Genomic DNA, 23,982 nt, shown 5'->3' with positions numbered 1-23,982 from the left:
GAATCACTGTCCTCTATCCACTTCCTGTTTGGGTCGTGGTGAAATGCTGACACACAGGTTGTTTTGTCACAAGGTGTGAATTTAGTGAAGCTGCCAGGAGAAACGAGTCCTCTCATCTGAACAATGAACAAGGTTGCCTAGTAACAAATAAGAAAAGAAATGCTCTTGGGTTATTTGACCAAACAAATGTATTAACATTTTAGCAAAGGCAACTAAAGAATTATTAATTGAAACTTAAGCTTTGCGTACAGCATAAGTTCCAGTTCTGCTCCCAAGCCACTCCCAGTTTAACTCTCAGGTGGCCGATCAGATTTGTTGTGCTGCCCAGCAAATCTCTCACAGGTTAATAAATCTTTTTGATCCACATCTGCATCTCAGAATCCCGAGGACCCTCAAACCAATGAGACTTTCTCTGGTTATTTCCTTGCTCTCTCTGCAGGTGCTGTTGATTTCATCACTTTTCCATTCTGTAACTTTGCAGTTTTTTAGTAAACGGTGCCATCTTCCACGGAACATTTCGTTCTGACCACGAGTCAGCTCATAACTGCTCGAGTGACACCGCCGCTGCTCTCCTCTCCTCTTCCTGACAGTTTTGCCCGCGCTGACTTTTGAAAACAACGCCGCAAGCCCGATGTTTAAACAATCGTTTTTCTTGACAATAATGTTTTTGTGCCAATTTGGAGCCGAGTTAAATGATAAATTTAATTGAATACAAATCCCTGCTTTAATTTGAGTGTATCTATAAAGCAGAGGAAAAATTTAATATTAAAAAGTAATAGTTTTTTTAACAAAATCACCATAAGTCAATTAGTTGGCGCTTATGGTATTTACAGATATTAGGGCTTAGTGCCATCCTGTTTAATTCCAGAACAGTGGAGCACACAGAAAGAGGTTCTTTATGACTTGTCTCTGTACAATCTCTAGATCCTCCAGAGTCCTGCCTTATGATCGCTTGGCTGCAACTTAACCCACAGGTCTTCTAAAAGGATTTAAGGCTGCGATGGCCGTGGAAGGAGGGATGATTTTGTGTCTGGCGAACCGTTTCTTTATTGATTTGGCCACGTGTTTTGGATCACGAACCCCTTTCAGTTTTCTCATAGTGGTCAGCCGGACACTTGTTAGCATTGCTGCCTTGCAAACAACAAAGTCCTGGTCTCCAGTCCTGGCCTGGGATCTTTCTTGGTGAAGTTTTTTTGTTCACCCTCAGCATCCAAGGTTTCTCTTCAAGTACGTTGGCTTCCGTGCACAGCCTGAAAACGTGTAGGTTAGGTTAATTGGTCACTTAAGAAATTGTTGTTTGTTTTTTTGTGTTGCCCTGATGATCTGCCCCAGGGGGGAGGGGGTGCCCCACTTCTCACCCAATGATAACTAGAGACAGGCACTATCCCCCCTTCAAGGATAAGTTGGTCTAAAACGACTCTATGTCTGTGCGACTCTCGGGTAAGATATTTTTTGGCTGAATATTTTTTATTTTTTTGGCCCTAGACTGGTGACAGCGTGTGACTGAAATCCATGTTTACTCGTTGTGCATTAGACTGTACTCTAATGCTGCTGAGTTGTCATCATCCTTGATGGATTTTAATTTCCCTCTGCGGTTACCGTTTCTTCTGCCGATGAGGCTCGCTTGCACACTATTCCACATGATTATACAAGATAATGGCCGCTAATAGCTGTAAGTGTCTGGAAGTGTGCGTCATGTAAGTGGCATCTGAATAGTTTTGAAGTGTTGTTAGCTAATGGCTATCTAAACATCCTCCTACCTAGCAACGTCTAAGTGCACACCTAGCTGCCTCCCTCTAGCAGCATATTGACCTATCTCTTAATTTTTATATTGCCATGCATAGTTTCAAGTTGCATTAGCATAATACGGTGTGACAGGTCTGCATGTTCTTCACAGGCTTGCAGAGCAAGGCGTTTTTGCGTGCCACATTTTGTGAGGACATGTCCAGAGTGGATCTGAGGCAGCAGCGGTCATGCGGGCGTCTTTTGTACGCAGCGGCTCGTTTATGCTGACCGATCTTTAGATGTGTGATTTTTGGTTAAAACGCAATATCCGGGCGTTTTTCGAAATGGAGATTAGATTCAAACGCGATGATAGATCGATATCTGTGGGTTTATCGCTTTTAGCCAGCCACAAATCCTAGACCAAACCTGTGTATCCTTTTTCCACGGTCTCTTGTGAGCCATTAGAGCGACGCAGCCGGCCAACCATTGATCAGATCAAAAGCTGATTTGTAGTCCAAAATACTAATGTCTGGCCATTTCTCTTTTATTATCTATCTCACCTTGCTGTATTCTTCTTGAGAAGGCAGTGAAAACCGTTTTAGATTCTCAAGAGAAAAGCTTAACCTTCTTTACTTTTCAATTTGTTCAGACAAAAAAGAAGTTTACAGAATACAAATTATTTAGAGTTTCATTTCGAATATCCTTGACTGGCAGTATATATTAGAGGTGCGACGACATCTAAGTAAATACCAATCTTTTATTCTTCCTCTCTGTGTGGTAACTTCTTCATTAAAAGCAGGCAAAGTTATAACCGAGACAGAGCAGCAGATGAAAAAAGTTACTTTACAAATATATATATACAAACATTTACATTTTTAACTGGATTTACCATCTTAGACTAGTGACTGGAACATTTATAATGCAACATAAACACAGTAAAAGTGCAAACAAACAGAGTTGTCCGTTTCTCCACTCTAATGGGTTCCTCACTGAGATTCCCACAAAGTCTAACAACATTCATGCTCTCTCTCTCTCTATTTTTTTTTCTTCCTATTCTTCTTCTGGATTTTTGTTGCCAGACAGTAAAACAACGTTAAGTAGCATTACCGCCACCTATGTCTCGCTCTCTCTGTCACGCACCACCAGTCTAAACCCACTGCAGGTCTTGAAATGTCTCTACATGTCATACAAAAATAGTTTCCCTTCAAATTTCTATTCTTCTTTAAATACAACACCGACACTAAAAATAGTCCATTTTGAGTCTCCTGCACAGTGAAGAAAGTTGTTGTCAGTGTTGCCTGACAGATCTAAGCATGGCAGAGTCACTAAATGCCTGATTGGTTAGAGTTAAGTATGGTGGGTTTGCTGGTCAGAAAAGGATCGCTGACCTGTCACTGATTTCCAAGCTGGAAATCGTCTAATTCTGATCAGCAAACCATGACAGACGTGTCCTATACTAATTAGAAAGTTGTTTTTTTTGTTGAAGCAAAAACAATTGCGACTTCAACAAAACCCCATTTGTTTATGCTTTCTTGGTCCCAAAAACCCAGTATTATCTGTTGTCTCATCTTATGGACTGCGTTTCTCAAGACACTCCCTGTGAGCTTTAAAGTGAGCTGATAATAGACCTGCACATACAGTTCCTATATATGCAGTTATATATATCCGCTGTATTATTCTTGCGCTTGATGCATAAAACTCTCCTTTCAAAGGAGCAGAAATCCCTTTGCACTTCCAGGTAAAAATTTCAGTTTTTTTTTTTTTTTTTTTTTTTTTTTTACGTTTCAATTGAAAATAAGAGCACAAAAGGGTCAGTAAATATCTTGTTTTTCTCTTCACCTTCCAAAGTGACTACTTGAAATTCAATAAGTGGGTAGTGCAGGAAAATGGGAGTCTCAGTGAAAGGGAAATATGTTCCCAAAAAAGACAAAAGAGTAAGGAAGTAATGGTAAGAAGTGCTACTGGCTAAAACCGGGGGATGCAACAGACAGCAGGAAAAAGTGCTTACTTCCCTCACGGGGTCTCAGTTGCGTCTTCCAGATTTGATGCGGATTTGATAGGGACCTGACGGAACAATAAAGAAAAAAAAAATGTCTATGCAAGCATGTGTGCGGACAGTGAGCATGTGCTGAGACAGAAAAAGACTGCGGTCTCTTTTAGGCGTTAACTGTAACTATATTGTCTCTCTGGAGGGGTACATCGGAGCATAGGGCAACTGCCCCACTGATGTGGGGCATCTGTTCCCACATTTGTTAAGATTCTCCTTCTGTGTGTGTGTGCGTGTGTGTGTGTATCTACGTCGTTCTGCGTGGATTTAATAGAGATAGAGGGAGAGAGAGAAATGAAGGGTGGTGGCAGCGAGTAAAAACATGCGTGCTTGTGCGCCATGACTGCTGTGATAGGAGCGCTTGGTGGAGTGGAACGGCAATGTGTTGCCGCAATAGAGGGCAAGTGCCGACTTGTCACTGGTCTGTGTTAATGCTGACCCAGGGCGTTTGGTTGATCTCACCTCATTGACCGCAAGATGGCCACCTGTTAAGTCTGCAGGTGGTACTTATTCTCTACCTTCTTTTGCATCCTAATCCCCCCTCTCTCCATTTCCCTCTCCACTATCACACTTTCCACTCAGACTACTAAGCAGCCCATTATTCTCTCTCCAAATCCTTCTTTTTTCCATATTCACACAGCCCTGTCCTTATGTGCACAGAGTCCATACTTTATGTATGTTCACCTCTCCTAATGCTTTCCACACTGAAACCTCTGTAGGGACATTATATGCATAATCTACCCCATAATAAGGCTCCAGTTGTGCCTGGACGCCTGGTTAAGATAAGAAGGGAGATGTTTTAATTAGACTAATTTGCTGCACCGGCTACTAAAGAGCGAGACCTCTTCACAGACGACCTATTTCTCCACGAGAGGAGCCACAGAGTTGGGTGATCAAAGTTTGAAATGGTGAGCCACTCGGGATCCGGAGGTGAGCTGAAGAGGTTCAAGAGAACTTCCTTAAGTCAAGAGCAGCGCCGGCGAGAGGTAGAAGGAATTATTTGCGGGAGAAGGACGGTATGGAAATTGAGTCTCTGGTGTAACGTCGCGGAGACGGAACCCTTCTACTACCCTGATTTATGACTGGTGTGAAGAACTGAGTGCTTCATAAAGATGTGCCGCTGGCTTAGATGGAGCAATCAGTGAAGTGATCTGACTTTGGCGCATTGTATTTTTTTAACGTGTTGTAAAGCCGGCCGGCAACGGCCCGACTTTGCTGGAGAATGTTCAAGGAAGGAGTTACAGTCTGACTCTGGCCCTCAGTCAAGGTCATATGGATTAGAAATGATTGGGTTTCCAATAGTCTACTGGGGAGTTCTGCATGATGAATCATCACTCTATTCCAAATCGACACCAATTAAGAAAGGTTTGTTTATTCCGCTTCGGGACAAGCCGTGGATGTGCGCTCGGCGTGCACGTTTTTCACCCCCCACCGCCACCGCCTTCCTCCGCTCACAAGCAACACTGTGGCATTTGTGGGGATTAGCACAACGTGTGCCGCGCACGCCCCTGCTTGTATCCGCGCCTGCTCACTCATGCGGTGTGGGCTTCGTGTTTGTCCCGGGCCCGTGGTTTTGCATCCTTATTTGCACGCGTGCGCGGCCTTGCGTTTGGCACGTGCGTGTCCGCGGTCGTGTCACTCAATGTTTGCCGTGTACCCTCGCTCTGTTTGTGCCAGGAGCCTCATGTCTGCAAGGCACGCTATATGAAAAAGGGAGGTTTGTGGATCCCAGTGCCAGAGCTAGTGAATTCATTTGCATTCATTCCACTGCCTGTCTCTCCTCAGAGCCCATTCTAATTACCACCCGCTCAGGTCTGCTACAACACGGCACATACTCCCTCTCAGAGTAAAGAAGGAAAAACAAAAAAAAGAACGATGTGCTGCCGGTGGTGCATTCCTGTAGCTTTGATAGCAGTCTGTCTTTGGCCTGCCAGGGATCTCTTCACATTGTTTTGTTTGCTATCAAGCCCTAGAAATGCTCCTGTTTTACTGTCAGAGTCAGAGCAAAGATATTGCATGCATGCATGTGTAGGCAGCTCCAGCCCCACCTCCAAGGTTTGTGTGCACTTGTTGTGATTGTTTTGGGCTCGAGGGAGATGAGGTGTGTGTTCAAATATAGAATGTAGTTAGGCGGGAGGCTTGTGAAAGATGAATGTGCTCGCTAATCACGGTAATGGCCATTGTGGCGTGTCACCTCCCGAGTCCCAAAACAGCTTGTCACGCCTACTTCCTGGTGATGCAAATTCCTACCAAGGCCAACAACCCAAAGGGCGCTCCGGGGCCGGGAACTCGACTCCGCCATCCACGCTCCAGAGCTTTGCAGGATGCTCACTTCCATACTTGTGCATTTCACTCGTATGGAACGAACGACACCCAGCACCCACCCACCCACACCTGCACACCTCCGTGGCTGCGGCAGGAACGACCGGACGGTGACAAGGTCAGGGAGGGTTAGGACACGGTTCTGTTCTCGGCAGAGACGAGACGAGCTGAGCTCAGCGAGCGGCTGTTCAACAGCTGCATTCATTCAAACGAGCTCTGACCTCCTTTCTTTCCCCCCCGCTCTCCCTGCAAAACTGACGAAAATCCATTAAGATAAGAAAAAAGTTTGGCTGTGCAGCTGGCATTTGAAAGGAGATCACTCCCATACGTTCCTCTGTTAAGCACGCCGTTTAAACAGCGAAGCCGCGTCTGTGAAGAACGCAGGCCCCCGAAGTGAAGAGTTTGAGTGATCGCGAGCTTCTCGCGTCTGAGCCAGGGAGCTGGTGGAACTCGGGAGAGTTTGTTTCTCCCGTCTCCGGGGAAATGCTACTTTAAGAATTACCTGCAGCCTAAACACGATTGTTGTAGTCACTGAGTCGTTTTTTTGAAGATCAGGGTACAAACAAGTGATTACAAGAATGTGCACACGGATTTCGGATTCTCTCACAGTATCCGTGCCGGCTTGCAAAACACGCCACAAGTTTTCTCTGTGGTGTGGAGGCAAAAAAAAACAACACACACACACAAAAAAAAACCAAGAAAGCCAGATGATGCATGGCTGCTAATTACCAGACTGTATGAGAATCGACTTGGTTCCGTATGGAAAAACTCATACAGCCCTCAGTTTCTTCATTTGTATTTTCTGCCTTTAATTGGACAACGTGATTGTGTCACTTTGTTAAATGGAGAATCCCTCCGTATATCCCAGTGTCTGCAGAGATGAATCAATGGCTGTTTTTATTCTAATTGCCGTCTTAGAGCCCTCTCTCATCAATGTAATTATCAGCGCCTCTGCCGCCATCGCCGCCGTTTTCGACATCATTGTTAGCGCTGTTATTACTGATGTTATCGTCATTATCTTTGCTGCTTCCATCGCCGCCACTGTCTCTATCAGGAACATCATCTTCTCGGGCATCATCTTGATCATTAGCAATATTAGTCCCAGTTGTCACATGTTCGCCGTTGTTACCATCGATAATCCCATCCTTCATCCCGACTCTGTCGGCGACCGACCAATAAAGGGAGTTATGCCAGAGCTTATGAAGTCTGATGAGATAATGTGTTATCTCTGATTAAGACAAAGACAAATTATTACAGGGAGTCAGATGGTCAGAGGGTTGGATCCCATCTCATTACCTTTAAAAAAAAAAAGTAAAAGATTTGTTCTAATTTCGGTTTTCTGACCTTTTTACAGGGTTAATTATTTATTTCACTGAAGCACGGGAGTGGAATAAACTTTGTAGCAATTTAATGCAAGTCAATTAAGAGGCAAGATAGATGAAAAGCTATCCTAGGGGAAATTATTCATCTTTTTATTTTTAGAGTGGGGTGGAGGATGTGGGGTTATTTTTGCAGAGAATGGCCCAACCGTTGTGTTAAATGTTCTCTAAAACAGCCGGATCCCCGCTTTCCATCAGGCAGGTTAGATTTCTGTTAAGGTTGGGCTCTATGGATTTTATAGGGGCCGCTTTGTAATGAGAGAAATTAGCTCTGTGCTAGATTGCAGGGCGTATTAATAGGAGAAGGGGGAGCAATGAGGAGCTGGGCGGGTGAGTAAACACTGAAATTAAGGAAGAAAAGCAAAACTGTGGAATTATTTTGTCTGTTAATATGAGTGTGGCTCACGCCGTTACAGCGCGCTTTACATCACATGTAGCAACCCTATTTTTTTATTTTTTTCCCCTTTTTTATTAAAAAAATGCTCCGCATTATGCGTTTCCTGCTCGTGTCTGCACGATAATTATAAACCAGGGATCCATGGCAGTCAAAGAGCCTCTGGTATATTTGCAGAGTCATAAAGAAGCATAAAACAAACAACACGAAAAGCAGAATGGCGGCAAATAAGTGGAAAATGTGGATAGTGCAACGAGCAACTTCAATCCCTTTGAAGACCAATTAAGTTTGGATTTACTTTAAATTTTTCTCTAATCCGCACACGATCAAAATGAAACATACAGGCTCCAATACATAAATGCACCCCTGCTTAGATTTGGATGAATGTCCTTTAGCATTCATCGCTTGCGGAGAAACCAAAGGGTATTTGCAGCTATCTATCAACAGGATCCTGGCAATTATTCTGCCCGGGTGTTTGACCACTTTTATCGCCTGCTCATTTAAATTGATTGGTTTCTTTGCAGAGACTTTAGACTTTAAGCGCAGTCCATACATTTTTATGATGATTGAGGCCGAGGTTTGTTCGAAAGCCTCATGTTGCCCGGCTTTATTGATTCTAAGACCACTTCTGATGTGTGTTTTGGACCACTGTGTTGCCACGGCAACACATTTTGTCAAAAGTACCAACTATCAGAACTAAGCTGTCACCCCCAGAGAAGAGAAAATTGGCCAGGATGTTCAGGGAACATCCTGGTGCCGAAAAGGAAACCGATGCACCAAAAAGCTATACCTTAATCGTTCCGACAGACTCACAGCTGCCCATGTGACAGATCAACACGCTCACCAACATTTTACTGTCAGAGGAGACAAATATTAATCTTTTTACAACAGGGTCGCCTTACCTCTTGAAGAAGATGCCAAATTTAGATCAGAACTTGTTTTGCAATGGAACGACGCTAACGCTAACGCTTAAATCAGCTTCACCGGTAGTTTGTTTAAAAATTTTTTCATTGTTCTTTTTGTCTAATCTGAAAACAATCCTGAAATAATTATGACATTTACACTCATGTACAAATAAACGGGTGTAAAGGCATGCAATTTCTGTTTGTGAGCAAGAGCATAAAATGACACAGGGAGGGACAAAAAGCAACAACCGTTTACGGGTGTGCTTTGTGGTTGTTTGTGACTCGGTTTACTTTTTTTTATAATTACTTTATTACCTTGTTGAATTTTTTTTACTTTATTCTTTCCTTCTTATGGAGTTTTCCCTTTCAGCTCGTGTCCGTGTTTCCGCTACGCTTACCCCAACTCTAGATCGGCTAATTATCACTTTTACTTTGTTTCAATTCGTTTGTTTTAAGATGGAGATACATCAGATTTTTGTCATTTAAAGATCAGGATCTATTTCCTTATTGAGTCTCAGGTATTTAGAATTAGAATCAGAGTAAACTGGAATACTGTCAGAATTTCTGATTGAGATTCATTCAGAAGTACTTTTAATGTTAAGTTTTGCTAGCTAAATCAAGCTGCCGTTCTAAAGTAATCCTGCCAATGAGGGGCTTAATTTTATGCCAACCTTGCCGTTCTGGAGTTGGAACCTCGGGAACCTGAAGGCTCTCTATTTTGAGTTTGCCAACATCTGTTTTCTTTAACAGCGTTACGTTTAGAGGAGTGATCAACTGCGCTCCTCTGCTGTCCAAACCACAACTCTCTCAGATTTTCGTGACTGAAAATATGTCCGGTCCGTTTTGTCTTTTCTCAACAAGAAGGGAGACGGGAGCCATTACTTCACACACTGAGCTGCGTCTGACACGTAATTAAAAGTGTTAAAAACCGCAGGTGAAATGAGGAATCTTGCAGACTGAAACTAAGCGGAAGCTGGCTCATACTTATGAAAATGAATTTTTACCGCCCGTGCATAATAATGATAATTGAGTTGAGAGGGAGGAACATTGTATTTTATCAAAAAGTGATCTCCAATATTAATTATGATGCCTCCCCCCCTTCCCACATTTGCCCTGCTCACCGAAAAAGGTCAATATTTAAATAAGTTATATCAGCGTTCTTGTAGCAAACATCGTAGCAAATGGATTTCACACTCGCGGGCTGAGTAAACAGAGCAGCGAAAAGATTTTTGATTTTAAAAAAAAGCCCCAGCAGATGTTACACTGCTTTCCCTCGCAAAAATCAATCCATTTTTTTTTATACATATTTTTTCTATGAATACTAACTTTTTTAATATAAAGTTTAAATTAGAGATAAGAGTGGCAACAAATAATTAGAGAAGGCCTTTAAATGGTCAATTCAGTGTGCAATGCTGAATTTCCATTGATATATTTTGCGTATTTGTAACTGCAGCTTCTTTTTGTTATTAAATTTAGCTCTGCCTATCGTAGTAAAGCAGCGCGGGACGGACAGAGCGTCTTTTCAACCTTATCGCGTCCAAAAGTGACACAGCATTACGAGCCTTCATGAACATGAGGACTTTGAACACATTAATCATTGCACACAGTTTTCAACCCACTTGTTAATGTCCCTGCTGAAGACAACCGTAGTGCGTTGACAGCTCAGTCATCACGCACTGCGACCATTACATGCTCGTTTTACTTCAACAGGCTTCCATTTGGTTTATAGGACTTTGATTAAAGTATCATAAATACCTCATTAAAAGGCTATTTTAGGTCCCACTCACCTGTACAGGGTTTCCTCCAGTGTTTTATAAGCCTGGCGGGCCACCAGGCTTTACTTGGGCCCCCACCAGGCTAAGCTTTGCTTATTTATTTAAGTCTTTTTAAAATGTTTGCATTTTTTTAAGACTTTATAGTTGGTGGTCGGGTATTAATCTTCCAATCTTCCAATAACACATAATTATCAAGTGATATTTTCAAATTTCCTGTCAAGGTTAAACTTTTTTTTAACTCAAAAACACAACAGAGCTAATGAGTTGAGGAAAACATCTTTGTAAAAATGTTTTGATCTTTTCAGGGGGTTTAGTTTTAGAACACGTGTCAAACTCGAGGCCCGTGGGCCAAATCCGGCCCGCCATAGCTTTTCATGTGGCCCCCTAGATTCTACACTAAACACTAAGTGTGATTGAATATTATGTTTTCAATCAAATCAATGCAGTTTTTTTATCTGCTTACTGCCAAATTATGTCAATCAGTCCCTACAGTTTATTGAGGATTACAGTGGAAATTCAGGCAAATCCCTACACTTTATTGTGTTATTACACAATTGGGAGTCAGAAATGGTTAAAAACTTTGTTACTTGTACTAAATAGCTGCCTCAGTCTTAATTGACATCAGATTATAGTCCACAATCGATACAGTGAGTAAAAAAAGGTTGCATTTACTGTCATAAATAAGCACAAATATCACAAATATTTCCAAATTCGTGCCACAAACACTTTGATTTTTATCGCACAAACTCACAAAAAGAATCAAAATCCTGGAGGGACTGAGGAGATGTTCAATAATATTATTTAATTTTAAGGATTCATTGATGTTTTAACAATTTGTGAACAGGTTTTATCAATACATTCTGGCACAACCGTCCCTTTAAGAGCATTCATGATCTTGATTCGACCCAAAACAAAAATGAGTTTGACAGCCCTGTTTTAGAAGAACTGGGTATGGGGGGGCGTTCTGCACCGTCATGGCCGTCTTATAGAGCTAAAACAGCTTTGTCCTTCTCCACAAACTTAATCGCAAGTTTTAAAACTCCTGGCCTGCCTGGCAAGTATCACACAGTCATATCTCTGCTGCCCTATGCAGTGTGTTCTTTGCACTTGATTACCTCTTGATTTGAATCTTTGGGAATGTGTGTGAGAGGGTTTGGCTGCCAACTTTACACTTTGGGTGAGAAAAAGAAGAACCGAGAGAGTTTGTGGATCTTTTAGGAGAGGAGGCCCAAAGCTGCCTCAGCTAAGCCCTGTAAAGCACCAGCTGGCAGCCGATGGCCCTGTGTCACTCCACTCTCACAGATTACATTCTCCCCACGGCCTCTACCTCTGCTGTCTACGCTCTACTCGTCACCCTTTTCCTTAGATAAGACGCACAGAGCAGAGGAAGTCGCTTTGACTTCGTATCTTGAGAACTTCCAAAGTAATTACCGACAGCGTAGTTAAGAATTTGCCAACTCGTTTCTCCCTAGCAGTGGTTTACGATGGATTGCAAAGTCCGTTTTCACACGTGTCTTAAACGGGTTTAAAGTGACACAGGAGCACTGACACAAATGCGATGTGAAAGGAAGAGGATACATGGTTTTTGAAAAGCTCTTATCCAGATCCATTGTCTCAGATTTCTCTTGATGAAACTCAGAAGTTACAGACAAGTGTTGAGTTCTGAAACAATGTCACAATATTTAATTATCTGCTGGCCTACTGTTGAGGCTCCGAGACGGCACCAAGGTTTACGCAAGTCTTAAGTCTTGTTTGGATTATGTTACAGCTGAGGTCTGGATATTCCTAAAATATCTAAGGATATTTTAGGAATCCCTGCTCCCTAAAATATCTTTAAGAGATATATTTTCAGCAGAAAATGTTAGAAATTTGACATCTTAACGGTATACAAGAAGGCGTATCCCATTACAACGATGTTTCTGTTTGTGGACATTCCTGTACGTTGCACCAATAAAGCTCGACAAGGTGCTCATTTTGCTAAGTGGGGACTTTCAGACATTCACTAGGCAAATATGTTCCAAGATGAAGTCATTATGTAAAATTTAAAACAACTTGCATTGCCAGTGAAGCGTGGCAGACTGAGGAAAGGACGAGCTCTTATTGCTGTGGACTCCTTGGGGATTTCAGCCCATGCATGTTGCAAAAACGTCTTCTGGCGTCTACACGTGAGCTCGCCCTGCACCATAAGAGTTTATCTGTTGCCTGGACAACCTCTGGTCTCCCAGCAACCAGCCTACCAGTATATGCTTTCTTGATACACTGCAGAAGACATTGTCGGACTTTGATGTCATTTTCTCTTATAATCCAGTGTGATGAGGGTGTTGGTCAAACACTTACAAACAAAAGAAAGTGCTGGAAAAATTGTATAATTTTTCTCGCCTGCGTTCAGGGCCGGACTGTGCCGACAGGAACCACTTTCCAAACGTAAAACCTGAGCTATTCCGTCAACTTTTAAAAGCCACCCCGAACCTCTGAGAGAAACACTAATTCTCACGAGAGCCAGTAAGTACACTTCACTATATGGTGTTTGCTTTCGTGTTACTTTGATGTTTTGACACATTTCCCCTAAACTGAAGTGTTAAAAACACAAGACAGCCCAGAAACCCCGGTGTCCTCCGAGACAGCAGCGAGGTTTACACAAGTCTTAAGTCTAGTTTGGATTATGTTACAGCTGAGGCCAGATATTCCCACACACTTCATAAAAAAGAGACACATTTACCTATTACGATACCAGATTAAATCCTTTTGGCTTTAGGTCAGTTAGTTTTACAGAAGCAAATTTTATTTGCTAAATGGCGGAATAACGAGAGACAGAATTTTACTTTTGCTTTTTTCAAAGTCGGATGTTTGCGCATGGCATTGAATAGCTTTAAAAAAAAAATAAGAAAAGCGTTATCTAATTCAAATCTCTCATAATTATGGGGTTTCACAGGAAAACAATTGAGTGATTTCGACTGACTTAAACAAGAAAATCTCATTCAGACAGTAAAAATATATAGAAATATACTGTTTTATATACCCCTTGTGTATTTATCTGGTTTTAAACGTTTCAACTTCAAACAGCTCAATTATTGCAAAAAATATAACTTTTTGTGTTACTTTTTTTGTTTTAGAAATAGCACAAAAATTACTTTATGTTTCATCTAAAGTGGCTTAAGATCGTGTTTGGAGGCTGACCCCGTTCACTGCGACACACCGTTAACCTTCCTGTCCGTCTTCTCCAAATCAGGGAAGTGTGCGCTCTTTGCTGCGGGCAACAGACTGACTATTGATAAATACCTAATAAAACCTGTCCAAGACACCAAATTAACTTCCTTTGGAGAATAAAACTGATTCAGCACCTCAAACACAAAGTGAGAGGAGGCTGCCGGCTCTAACTCACAGCTCCATGTGTGCACAGCATGTGATTTTCTTTTCTTTTTTTTTTCTCCCTTTCTCTTTCTTTGGGGGGGAACAAAAAAAAAAAAACAGCTAAAAACATCTACCTCCGAAGCCGTGAAAGCTCAAGGGTTTCTGGTGAGACTCAAAGGACTTCCAGTTACTGATGAATCAGATAGACTGCTAAAAACTGAAGCACCACTTTAAAGCTCCTTGTGGAGTACAGTGGCACAGTGCGCAGTCGTGCTCCAAAAAGGTTTAGCCAGCTTGTCCCTCAACGTGTAATTTTCAATACTCTGCGGCGGTCGAAGTAAAAATAACTTCAATTTCCCACATCCATTAGCTTAGACTAAACAACAGCGCTAGTCAAATGACACAAGTGCATTTCCTTTGAACCCTTTTCTTCCCTTGTACCAAACCTTGCAATTCTCCTGAAATCGTCAAGTGAATGAACTTGATTGCAACAGACAGGAAAAAGAAAAAAAAGAAGTTGAATCAATATAACGACGACAAAAGAGAAACAGTGCTTTAAAGACTTAAGCGGTCCCCGCGTATGCATTCAGGAAGAAACGTTCAGCGACGGTGAAGCGGTCGGTATTCATCCGAAACATGCAAAGCGTTGTGAAAATTCATTGTTTTTCATTAAACGCACATCAACATGGTAAACAAGAGCGGCGGAGAGGCGGCGTCTGGCTGAACCGCTCTCCATTTTTCAGTGAAATCATGAAATAAATATGTGATGTGAGGGACGGCGCGTCGTGATCGATGAACAAATAATCCCTGCATTTGTTCAACGGCGGAGGAAAACCTGCAGTTTAAAAAACAACAACAAATGCAACAAACACAATTCGACCGTGTGGGAAGATAAATTTTTAAAAAAAAATTTGTTTGAAAGCAAAAGAAAAAGAAAAGTGAACCAACCGCTTATGGCCATGAAGGGTTGGATGACGCATTTAAACTTATTTTTATTTCAAAGAACAGAAATTCTGTACCAAAAAGATATATATTTTTTTAAATGAATTTCAAAAACAGAAATTTGTTGTACAAGCTTGAGTTGAATGAGGATTTTCCCTTAATCCACACAAGATAAAATAGTCATAGGCTTTTTTAAAGGGATGCAGAAATCCCTTTAAATACTTGGCTCAGAGAAACCAGACACGATTTGCAGCATTTGCTTTCTCTCTCATTGCCATATTCTGCTGAGAACAATGTTAAATTATCCAGAGTTTATTGGTTGCTTGCTTTTTAAGATAAGATCAGGTAATTTTATTTATACAGCACATTATTTAAGCAACAAGGCAGCTCAAAGTGCTTAGGCAAACTCTGTACAATTTCACGCTTTGGAGCCGTGACTGGAGCTTTAAAGTAGCTTGTTTTAACCAGTCCAAAACCAGTTTAATGTGTGTTCAAGTTTAAACTGTTTAGGTCTTCAGCTGATGGGAATTTGAAGAATTTCACAACATCACCGAAGGGCAAATTTCTTTATCAGCACCTCAAAGACTACGTTGATTTAAAACTTGAGTAGTTATGCTGGAGTTCGCCCAGGTTCCAGCTTAGAGAACTGGTTTAACTGGATGTTCCAACATTACCACAGTCCCAAACAACTGGTTTAAGGTTAACCAAAGCAGGCTACGGTAACGTGAAGTCTCCCGAACTCAACCCTCTGAAAATGTGTGTGCTGTGTGTGAAAATGTGTTTTCTGCCCACAGGCTGGGGCCCCGGGCAGAAAGCCACACAATTTAAATAAATTCCTCCAGTTTTTATTATTTATTTATTTTTTATTTATATTTTTTTTTTAAGTGCTCAAATATCAAACCAGAATTATACCAGAAGCTCGTTGATAGCTTGGAAAGTGTGTTCTGTATATATGTTGGCGCGTTCACACACCGGCGAGTAAATGTTACCCCGAACCGCTACTGTTACGGCTTTTAAAATGGCATTTGAGCCGGACAGATTGCACTGTGGGAATATTTGGAGGAAATGTTTATAGAGCATTTATAGAACTGTTTCTGTCTTGCATTCTCGCATATCTGCGACTGCCTCACGCCTGTGTCTTCCAAATAGGATCTTTTAGCATCTGATGGTCATAAAACCTGTTGTGGCGAGTCGATGGACGGCTCGGAATAGGAGTCCACAGATTTTTTATTGTGAAAATGTTGACTGTAAAGCCGTCTGCTTAATTTTCTGTCCGCGATGTCGGAGAAAGATGTGGCGTCAGTTTTCAACATAATGGTGACTGAGCTGCAGATCTATGTACAAGTTGTGCTGGCGGTCGAACAAAATGTTGATTTGTTTTTTGGGGGGGTTTTGATGGGGTGGGGAGGGGGGGTCCCTGTCCGCAAAATGTACCATTTGGATTTTGTCTTGCAAAGGCCTACAGTTGAATTGGGAAGAGGGACGTAATCTCCCAGGTAGGCCACATTTGAAGGCACTGAATTATTGCTGACATTTTGGCAGCAAATACATTTAAGGGCTAAGAGTGTGTCTAGCTTCGCCGTGTAAGTTTAATGTTTTATTCACTGTCAATACAGCTGAACAGAGTGGGTCTTCTGGGATGAGGGGTTTGCCTTGCTCACAGCCATACTACTGACAAATGGTACAAGCTGTCACCTTAAGCATGGAACGGTAATGTCCTAATTTATAACGTCTCTCTCTCTCTCTCTCTTTTTTTTTTTTTTAAAGCCTTCAACAAGCTTCCAGCATAACTCTGACTTGAAATTTAAACACTCTTCTTGGCAGAATTTGAAGAGTTAATTTAAATGCATTGGTTTTCTGGAACAAGTACAGCTTTTTCTTTTTTTTTTTTTTTCTTTTTTTTATTTGCTAGCATAGTCTGAAAATTTTCTGGAACATTTTGGTGAGAACCATTCAAGAACCTTTATGTCAGCCTGCTTTGTCCGGTCCAGAGCCAGTCTTCCGGTGTTCAGAGGCATTGTTTGTTGGAACAAACCAAATTAGTCAGAGTTTTAAGCATTTTTTTTTTCTTTTTACAATTCAGGTGTCCATTTTCGAACAGCGGCTTCCTCTTTGTTTGTCAACGAATGTTATTTCCAAACCCACTTTACTGTGGAGGATGTCTTCGGTGTTGTGAAGGGCTCCAGTCTTTGTCATTGTTCTGGAAAAATCAGGACGAATTTTCCGTCGTCGGGGTCGACGGTGTGTGGGGCTGACATTTGAGCGCATTTGGGTTTTCTGACGGGACGAGCATTTATATCTGAAAAACACATCAAAACTTGAAACGTAAGATATAAAACAGACTCGACATGAACTTTGGTAGTTGTCCTGATCTCAATCCGTAGTGCAAAATGAATGTACAATACGCTTTAAAACTTGTTTAATTGAACTCCGCTACGTAAAACAGTTAAATATTGAGGATTCCTTCTGCCAGCAGATCACACAAAAAGTGTGTTCTATCTCCCACTTACTGAGAAATATTCACCCAAATTATTAGAGGTATATATACATTTGAGCCTGTGTGTATAATTTAGATTGTGTGAATATTATTTTACCTAATTTTATTTTATTTTTTTTCTTTAAGCTTCTTATTCTATTCCTACATCACCATTCCATCCTTCCTGAGAAAGAGTGGCTCAAATAAAGCACGAAACGTGCAAACTTAAAACGGCACTCATGCCGAGATGCGTGTCGATGTAAATTTCTGGCTGGAAACGTACACGGCTCTTTGTCCAGATGCATCGGCTTCGGCGGCAGCCGCGCACTCCAAACTCCGTCAAACGCACTCGCATCCCATTTGGCCGCGGCCGTAATTAGTCCGTGGTTCGTTTTCTTTTTGAGACAGACAGAGAGAGAGAGGGAGAGAGAGAAGCAGCGGGCGGGAAAGAGTCGCGGGGAGGCAGAGCTACGGTGAAAGAGAATGATAAATGATGGACCGCGTGAGCTCTCGCCAGACCCTCAGGTTACCAGTGTGAGGCTGTTACAGCTGGCTACCTCATTCCGCCGAGATCTCATAATAAACATCACATGGGTAGTTTGGGCTGGCGGCTGCGGATTAAGCCAGAGCTGTTAGCTCTTTAAAGACTGCTCACATGCTGCAGCCGGCCAAAAATCTATTTATAGGGTGGCTGGAAGTGTATCAAAGCAGGTAGGTTGGGGAAAGCACCGGACAGGGACAGTTTTAAGCTGATTTATGTCCTTCAATCAGCGTAATAACAATAAACTGTCAACTAACATTCTGCTTTTATTTGTAATTTATGATACGGTGCTCCTAATAAACCTGTGTTTATTTCTCCCCTGTCCCCCCTCCACTCCTTCCTCCTTTTGCCACTGGCTCTCTGCTAGCAGAGCTGCCCAGCAGTCCAGGTGGCCAGTTTACGTTTCGTCCGCTCCCCCCTCCGCCGCCGCCGCCCCACGCCTGCACTTGCGCCCGCCCGGCTCCTTACACTCAAGTCAGCCTGCAGAGGAAGACCATGCCGACGCGGTGTCAGACCGGCCAGGGCGGCCAGGGGGCAGACAACAGCTCGGCAACAGACCCGGCGCAGCTTCACAACAGCTGGGTGCTCAACAGCAACATCCCCCTAGAGACCAGGTAACAGAACGCCGCAAATACAGCCTTTTGTGTCGCAGAGGAGGAGGAGAAGAGCTGCAGATTCTCAGTAGACGCGGTTAATGGGATTTTTGAACGATAAAGATAAATCCTTCAACTGGCTTGATTAAAGGCATTCCTGTCCAACCGACTAAACAGGCTTCTAGTATTGAAGAAAAGTCAGTCAGCAGCAGGAGCATAAATTTTATAGTTTCTTTCAAAAGGGGGAGAGTAGGACGACGACGGCTGGACTAATGGATTTGATGCAATGTCTGATTATTTGCTGGTGGGAAGTGGGCATTGACCATTTCGCTGTTTTTATTCTCTCTTCCACAATATTGAAATACAAGCGTTTGCTTCAGGAAGCTAAAGTTTTGAAATATTCCAAAAGAGTTTGTTGATTTCAGTGCATCGGATCACATCAAGTCCAGCACATCTGGGCATGAGGCACATATTAAAGGGGCAGCGACATGTAAAATAAGCTTTTTCTGAGCTTTATGTCAAGCCAAGTCAAAGTTTATTTATTTAGCACATTTATAACAGCCTCAGCTGACCAAAGTGCTTCACAAAAAACATCGCCGGTAGATAAAAAATAGAAAATAAAATTAAGTTTAGTAAGATCAAAAAGACAAATATAAAATTGTCAAAGGTACCAAAGGCTAGTAGTATGAGTAAAAACCAAAACAATACTTCATTTTCCATCCTTTATCTTTTCTCTTACGTCATGTTATACAGTTATTCTCTCTTCAAATGCTCACTTTCAATGTTGCCCCGATTCTTTTATGCATTTTCAAAAAATCCTTTAGTCTCCCGTGGCAACCATTTAACTGCATAAAACGCCTGGGTTTCCGAGCTTCCGCATTACAGATCAGCTCCTCCCTCACTTAGCTCCTTCAGACTAGCCAGCAGCAATTAGCAAACACCGAGCGTACCTGCGTATCTGCCGAGCTCATTGTGAGAGATACTTCTCAGTTGAAAGTGCTCCAAATGCAGGAGCGACAGAGACGAAGAAGAAGTGAAGATTTAGTGAAAAAAGAAGATAACCAAGAACTACGGGGAACCCCGAGCTGAACATGAACGCAAGAATCCAGGAACAAAAAGCAGCAAGGAAGTGGGGGTTAAACAGGAGGAACCAGCGATGGGGAATTAGAAAGAGGTGGTTAAATACTGGCAGAATGAATACTGGAGCAATAGGACGGCCAAGTTGACTGATAGGTTACAGGTGTGAGAAGAGAGAGAGAGTGAGAGAGAGAGAGAGAATGGCACAGGGGGCGAGGGAGAGTACACAATAGGGAGACCAGGAAAATGAATCTAAGAATAACAAGACTTAAGAAACTAAACTAGATTAACGAAAAATAAATAAATCGTAGACAGCAGAGATGAACATAAACTAGAATCAATGAGGAAGGACTGAACTAAAGAGTGATCTAATGAAAAGAAACTGAGGTAAACAAAGCCCAAAACGATTCAACTCAAACAACCTGAGATCCTTTCAATTAGAGCAGCCATGCTGTGATGACCTCCTAGTCACATTTGATATATATAGCATTTTTAAAACAGCTGACGTTAACGCAGCTATGTGGCTGTGCTATAAAATGTCACTATATGCCTGAAAAATGCATAATATTTCCCCTTTATTATCTTAGAGTTTCTATTCAAGTGTGTCAAATGTATTGATGCACTTAAAAAAAGGCATCAATAAAATAAGGAAAATATAGAGTTTACAATTCATAGCTAGAAAAAAATCCCATCTAAAGTTGGTCAGTGTCTAACCTAAACTGCATAATTTATGACATATTTTATTACATTATCTACGTTGTTATCTTCAAGGCAGATATTCCCGATTCTGAGCTGCTACACTATTTATTGAGAGTCAAACTGGAAGAAGACTCTCTTTTCTGTGAGAATCTGGCTAATGAAAGACCTAAAGGTTAATAAGAGTGTGTCTGAAAATGGAGACTTCTTTTCATGGCCTGTTACGATGTTTGATGACCTAGCGGGATATGTAGCAAAATTAAAGGTTTCACATGATAAAATATTTTCCTTTTTTGCAAAAACGGCCAAACAGCCGGCAAGAAGTTGCTTTGCACATTCTGATTATTTTTACCACATGCGATGGTTTATTAGGATAAAAGCAATTTCCCTCTGAAGACGATGACATCACACACTTTCAGCTTTGAACCGCGTGGTGGTTAATTAAGGATTGAAAGGAAAGAAAGCGATTAACCTTCTTGATTTTATTTTGTTTTATTTTGTCCAAAAGGAGAGACCTACATAGCGGGAGGCAGCTTTGATAAGAACAAAATGATAGAATAGCAGGAAAACAATCATTAAGAGAGACTTTTGGCTGAGGTAAGGATTTGTTGAGAATAAATAACACAGTTTGTCGAAGGTGAGCAGAAGTACTGAGAGACTTTGGAAGAAAAATGTCTGACCTAATTAATTAATTTGTCACGGTGAGTTTCTTAATAATATTCTACTTTTTTGTGCAGAACACAAAAATTGTTCTTCACGATTCCGTTTCACCATTTTTCAAAAAATGAAACAGTTAGAAACTGATAAATAGATCAAATAAACGTCTCATTGAAGGTACATGCGAAGATAGCATGTGATTAAATGCTCACAGGAAACTGAGTTACAGTCATTCAGTTTCACAAATCACACGCCAGCTTTGGAGTTGCAAAAATGAAACTGCCAAAACAACTGAAGGTAACACAGATTGTCCCATAACACCATGCACATAATGCCACCCTTTAACTTGAAGCATTTTAAAGTTTTTACAATCTACATATGGGTTTGTGAAGAAAACTCCTGCTTTCTGAAAAGCCAAACATTGCTTTTCCTCAGCCTGTGAAAAGGGGAACAAATTAAAAACGCCTCCTACGTGTCGTGATTTAGAAAACAAATGTGCAGTGTTTTCGCTCTCAAGTTGGCTGTATGGATATAAACAGGTATTTATCAGGATACTGAGCTTCACTTACTTAATTAAACATACTTGTACTGTTATAAACCCCCAGGAGATTCATTCAAAAATAAATAAATATAGATGATATTAAATATATGAAGGATTTATCTCCATTACTTGTGATTTTTGCTTAGCTCAATAAGGTCCAAGAGATAATTGGGAGAGTTAAAAACCCCTTCTTCGCCTGTAACTTGCAGTACAACTTTCAGCAGATCAGCCCCTCAGTAATTCGAGGTATTTTTACCGGGCTCTTTAGCGCGCCATCAAAGTCGTAACAAATCTCCCGTTTTCCAGAGGATTTCAGTTCTTTCTCCCGCCGCCGCTGCTGATTATTCGGGACACCTGCACTTGATTTTAAATATTCCAAAAGTGGAGTTTCTGAGACGCGCTGAAGGAATGCCGTCCCATCAAACGGAATTGAGGCCGCATGAGAAATGATTTATCCCTCCAAAAAAATTATTTTTGAGATCCTTCTTCCTCTTCTCCTTCTTCTTCTTCTCCTTCTTTGAGGCTGCTTTGGAGAAGGGGAGGCAGCAAAGGTGCAAGAGAATATGTTTGCATGTTTAATGAGGGGCTCAGGCGGCGCGGCTGAATCCTGGTGTTATGAGTAAGGGCCGAGATTGGCAGGCTGCCACGCCACGAGAAGAAGTTTTAATAAGTTATGCATTAGGGCCATAATTAGATCACACCTCATTTAAAGGAAAGGAAGAATAAAATTAGATTCTGTGACAATTTAAATTAATCATTGTCCAGACGCGAGTATCAAAGAGAGAGGCTTGTCATGGCTGTAGTGTAATTACAGTACTTTTGTGTGTTCTTCGGTGTGTGTGCGTGTGCGTGTGCGTGTGTGTGTGTGTGTGTGTTTTTGCTCTTAATGAAAATATGACTTAAACAAAATTCATCATAATTTTTTTTTTCTCTGCGGTTCAGATTATTCAGCCAATATTTGCAGGCCAGAAAAGAACTTCCTCCCAACGAGAGACGTGATTACGGACCATCATTCCTGCATCGCCTCTACATATTGGATGACGTTTTTTCTTTTTCTTCTTTTCTTTTTTTCCAGCGATACATTTTCTGCATTTGGGACTTCATAGTCAAATAAGTTTCATTTGAAAGTGCGCTATTAGTTCTAAGCCATAAAATGTAATCACATTCATAGTCAATAGAATAGTGTCCTTCTATAACATAATTCAGACATTATTGGCTCTTTCCTATCAGGCTTTTGACAAAGTCTTCGCTGCTTAACTGTTTCTGGCTGGATTTAATATTCACCCTCTCCCCTCTCTCTCTCTCTTTTTTTTCCTCTGCCCTTCGTCACGTTCTTAGATACTCTGATAATCTAATGATTTCATATTTCCACTGCAGCCCTCACAGTCCTATTAGCTCAATCTGAGCCACAAGATTAACGATTTGTCAAGTATTTACAAACCTGACACAGAGGTTCACACTAACAGAATTATAAGTGATGCTGTGACCTTAATAAGGATGAGGGGGGTGTAAAGAAAAAAAAAAACCCAACAAGGGATAAAGTCTTATGTTGTCAAGTGCGCTTCCATTATCCTTGATTCGTGTTTGATGAATCCATATTGAAATGTATTGACGTTGCGTCGGCTGAGATTAAGAATGTTTGAAGTGCGCATGGATTTCCGTTTTTGGCTGAACATTCGTTATGTTTCTGGAGAGGCTGTCCTGTCGTCGTGGACGGATGCAGTTATGGATATTCAATATATCTGGCTGGGCCTCACACTGTGTGTGTTAGGAGGCATGACAAATCTTGGGACTGTTATGAATGGACTTGAGTTCTTCCTTTTATTAGTCCAGACAAGACTCCCTCAGTCGCTGTCTTTTCACTGTGGCGTCGAGGACATTTTTTAAATGCGACTCTTTGACACATCTTTACACCGTTTGAACAAGACAAGTGAAGCAGGTCTTCAAGTGACTTGTTAAGCAAAATTGTGTTCCTGAGATGAAGAATTTTAGATGCCCGTCGATGTTTTTAAAGAAACCGTCTTGTATTCTGATGGATTCTTGGAATTTGCCACTCTATGTCTAAATTTTAGAACTAGCTCTTCTTCAAAACGTTTTGGTGTTTAAAGAATTGTACCTTCGTCTTGGTCCCGGATTGTATAACGTCTCTAACACATTTTCTATGAACGTCCTGGCGATGAGCCGGACCCGGACTGATCAAGTTCTGCCTCATCTCCTTGAAATTTCCGCCAGTTTGTTTATTCTAGCAGTCCTTCAATGCCTCTGTGTCAAGAACCTCTCCATCAGCTGGACCAAGGGCAGAAGAGATGATGATTTTGGAGCAAACTGAGGAATCCGAACAGAGAGGGTGAAGGTTAATGAACCAATGGTGGCTAACTAGGCCTTGATTGTTCCTTTCCTTTCCTCTCCCAACGTTTCCTATAAAGGGACGTTGTTATGTGTTTCCCAGACACATATTGACATTTTATAGCACAATCAGGTAATTGTGTTAACTTCAGTCATTAAAAAAAATGTTATATATATCAAATATGACTTAAAGAAAATTTTACCTTGTAGTTTTG

The 23,982-nt window shown here is 41.5% G+C and overlaps 1 protein-coding gene across 1 annotated transcript in view; it reads left to right on the top strand.

Moving 5' to 3' along the window:
• Positions 1-23,982, top strand: part of tenm1 (teneurin transmembrane protein 1) — a 277,903-nt gene that overhangs the window by 69,069 nt on the left and 184,852 nt on the right. Inside the window, exon 4 of the mRNA XM_044127788.1 lies at positions 18,228-18,471. Within this exon, the coding sequence (XP_043983723.1) occupies positions 18,228-18,471 (244 nt within the window). The remainder of the gene's footprint in view (positions 1-18,227; positions 18,472-23,982) is intronic.

This window comes from Gambusia affinis, linkage group LG09 (assembly GCF_019740435.1).
Source record: "Gambusia affinis linkage group LG09, SWU_Gaff_1.0, whole genome shotgun sequence".
In the NCBI taxonomy this organism is placed as follows: Eukaryota; Metazoa; Chordata; class Actinopteri; order Cyprinodontiformes; family Poeciliidae; genus Gambusia; species Gambusia affinis.
This window is presented reverse-complemented; position numbering and strand designations above follow the sequence as displayed.